General features: G+C 34.6%; 1 protein-coding gene across 1 annotated transcript in view; it reads left to right on the plus strand.

Annotated features, from left to right (window-relative positions):
* Nucleotides 1-2,432, plus strand: part of lrrk2 (leucine-rich repeat kinase 2) — an 82,365-nt gene extending 79,933 nt beyond the window's left edge. The window contains exons 50-51 of the mRNA XM_079860177.1: nt 94-174; nt 987-2,432. Of these exons, the coding sequence (XP_079716303.1) occupies nt 94-174; nt 987-1,108 (203 nt within the window). The 3' untranslated portion in view covers nt 1,109-2,432. The remainder of the gene's footprint in view (nt 1-93; nt 175-986) is intronic.
* Nucleotides 2,433-3,147: the final 715 nt, after the last annotated feature.

A 3,147-nucleotide genomic window follows, 5' to 3' on the forward strand; every position in this document is an offset into this window, starting at 1 on the left:
CTATACAGTTTAAAGGGCTTTAGTGGGTTTTAAATTGAGCTGCAATTGTTTTAACTCAGAATTAATGTCATACATGTTTATGTTCTTGTGCAGACATCCTAAACCGAAAGAGTGTTGTTCTAGTATTGGGTAGACGGCAACGCATGCCACAAGACCAAATCAAAATGCAATTAGGTAAGAATTTTATTTTAAATATGGAAATTTTAATTATTGAATAGTTATTTTATTAATTAATATTTAATTTTCATTATTTTAATTCCATGAGTAATACAATTAGTTTAATATATATTTAAGTAAGTCCACTTATAATTTTAATACCAAATTGTGTGGCAAAAACACTAGCGCTGACCCTTAGAATCTTAGAATTCTTTATATCAAGATCTTTTTATCTTAAAAGAACAAGGACATTTCGCCACCTTGGAAATTACAGGCCCTATCGTGCATCCGGTGCAATGCAGCGCCAGGTGCAACTCAAGCGTTTTTTGCTAGTTTCAGCCCGACGCAGTTTTCATTTTCACGCCCTGCGCCACGTTGTTTAAATAGCAAATGCATTTGCGCCCATGTGTTCGCCCATGGGTGTGCAGGTCTAAAAACACCATGCGCTGGCTGTGCCGCATAGTGATATTCACAAAAGTGGATTCGGACGCCCTCAGTGCGCTTTAGACCATGAGCTTTGATCGCTTAAATAGGGCCCATAAGGTTCTGTCTGTATTCTGAGCAGTTTTGTGATACTGAGCTTCAAAGTTTTTTGCAATCCATTTTTTGTTTTCTAAATAAAAAGTCCCAAAATGTACACAAAACAAATAAAAAACATCACATAATGTAAATAAGTTGTCACAGACTAAGAATATGTGAATAACTCAATTTTGACAAAAATGTCAGATAGAACCTTATAAATCCAAGGTGACGATTTTCCTTCCATATTATTTCCTCTGATCACATGATGAATGTTTGTAACCTGTCCCGTGTGTTTGTGATGGTCTCAGCTGAGGATTCAGTGCTGACGGTGTGGAGTAGTTCACTTCCTCTTGAGGTCAGAGATCTGATCAGACACTGTGAGCTGCGGGACAAAATCACCAGCAAAATGAGAGAAACACTCCACAACTGAACACACTCTCTGTCTGCGCATCATTTCCTCTCATGCATCAGCTGAGACACATGTAACATTACGGTTTATGAAGTCGCGGCCACTTTAGCAAAACTTCAGCAAATCAGCACTCACACAGAAGTCACTTTCAAACCAAGCAGATTTCTGATGGTCAACACTGCGAATTTCCAGGAAAACTTCCCATGCCAAATCTGTGTGGGGAAAAATGTTTTGTCCTTACGAAAAATTAAACTGAAATGACTGGATTTCATCTGCGTAAAATGAAGTGTGTTTGCTCCTTTGCTTTTATGAAAAGGGACCCACGTGTAAAATGCATTTAGCATGAAAGGTTATTTTTTGCAGTCAAGGGAAACACTTATTTTTGTTAGATCTCATATGTAGCTGTCCATGGATTTATTTGGATTGTATGGAAACTGATGTGCAGCCTAAAGGAAAATGGCAAACACTTCAGTTAGCTTTATTATTTCAGCTTTATCATGTTAAAGTATTTATTTATTCATGAGCCAGACGAACAGAGACAGCCATACTTTAGCAAAGAAATCTCTAGTACCCCTTACGCAAAATCATTGCGTGTTTTCGCTAGAAGACCAGAGCTACTACAGTGATTGCTATTAGCAAAAAACAATGGACTAAATACTAGTAGGAACTAGCGCCACTGTCATAAAAAAGACTTAACCCTCTGGTGCTCTTCAGTCATTTCTGACCAAACAATTTTACGTTTTGTTTTTTTAGAATTTTTACTTCTTCAGAATGGATTAAAACTTGGTAATGGTTTTGGCACTTGCTATTTGAACACACACACACACACGCACGCACACAAAACATCGACATGATTTGAAAAGGTTAAAAGTGCATTTGAAATGAATGGGAAACTAATTTCATTTAGTGGAAGCATTTGGTACTGCGCCCAACAAAATCTTACTGAAAGCTCATTTTCTGAGATCTCAACCACAGGTTTGGAACACAACCTGTTTAGATTTATGGCTTTGAATTTCTCCCGGTTTTGAAGTAAAATGTGTTTTGGAAAATATATATTCCCCCAAAAAATTTCATTTAAAATTTTTGCTTAAAACAAAAAACCTGCCTTTAAAAAGAGACTAAACTTGGTCTGTGCTCCAAGATTTACTACAGTCTAAGTTGAAAATGTCATTTTCAGGTTGATGCTCAAAAATGGTTAACAGGTAATAAATGGATTATAACTACTGCATAAATATGATTTAGAACCATAATAGTCACTAAAAATTCAAAATAGTGCATAAAAACATGAGCAGCACCAATGGGTTAAGATTGAAGGAACTTAAATCTTAAACTTTCTGAAGGAAATCCCATATTAATGTTAAAAATGAAGTATAAATTCAAATAATTTGAATTTCTGAATTTCAGATCATGTTTAATCGTGCATGTATGAACTGTTTCAAAATTAAAAAAGGCCTATGATGTAACTTTAGAAGACAATTCATTGCTAAATCCTGATCAATCAACTATAAGCTATAGTTACACTACACCTTTTTTTATTTTTTATTACAGTCACTTTATTTTTTTAAGCCGATTAGCCTACATATTTTTTTTTTATAACTTTATAAAGTTAAGCACAACTAAATGTAACTGGAGAATAAGCCATAGATGAAGACCTGTTTCTTTTATTATTTGTTGTTGTTTTCTGATGTGGGAATGCAATTGTTATCGATGTTTGTATTTTGCATGCCAAATATGTTTTTAATAAAGTTTTGTCATTTTGTGTGATAACTCTTGGTTCTTTTTTCATCGTTAATTTCCCATCATTGTAAGAAATATTTCATTATTACAGTTATAGTCCAGTCATTTTATGAAAAAAGGTTGAACAAATTGCAACAGAAGCAAACTCAACTGATGTTGTATCCTCAGTATGTCCTGAGTAAGGAAACAAAAGCCCCAAAGAATCCCATTAGGGGGAAGTTTCGAAAAAGACCCAAATAGCCTATTCATTCTTTTTCTCACGTGAAAACATTTGAACCTTTAGATATCACCATGAAAATTACTGAGTTGATTACTTACATCAA

Source organism: Squalius cephalus (assembly GCF_949319135.1).
Source record: "Squalius cephalus genome assembly, chromosome: 23".
In the NCBI taxonomy this organism is placed as follows: Eukaryota; Metazoa; Chordata; class Actinopteri; order Cypriniformes; family Leuciscidae; genus Squalius; species Squalius cephalus.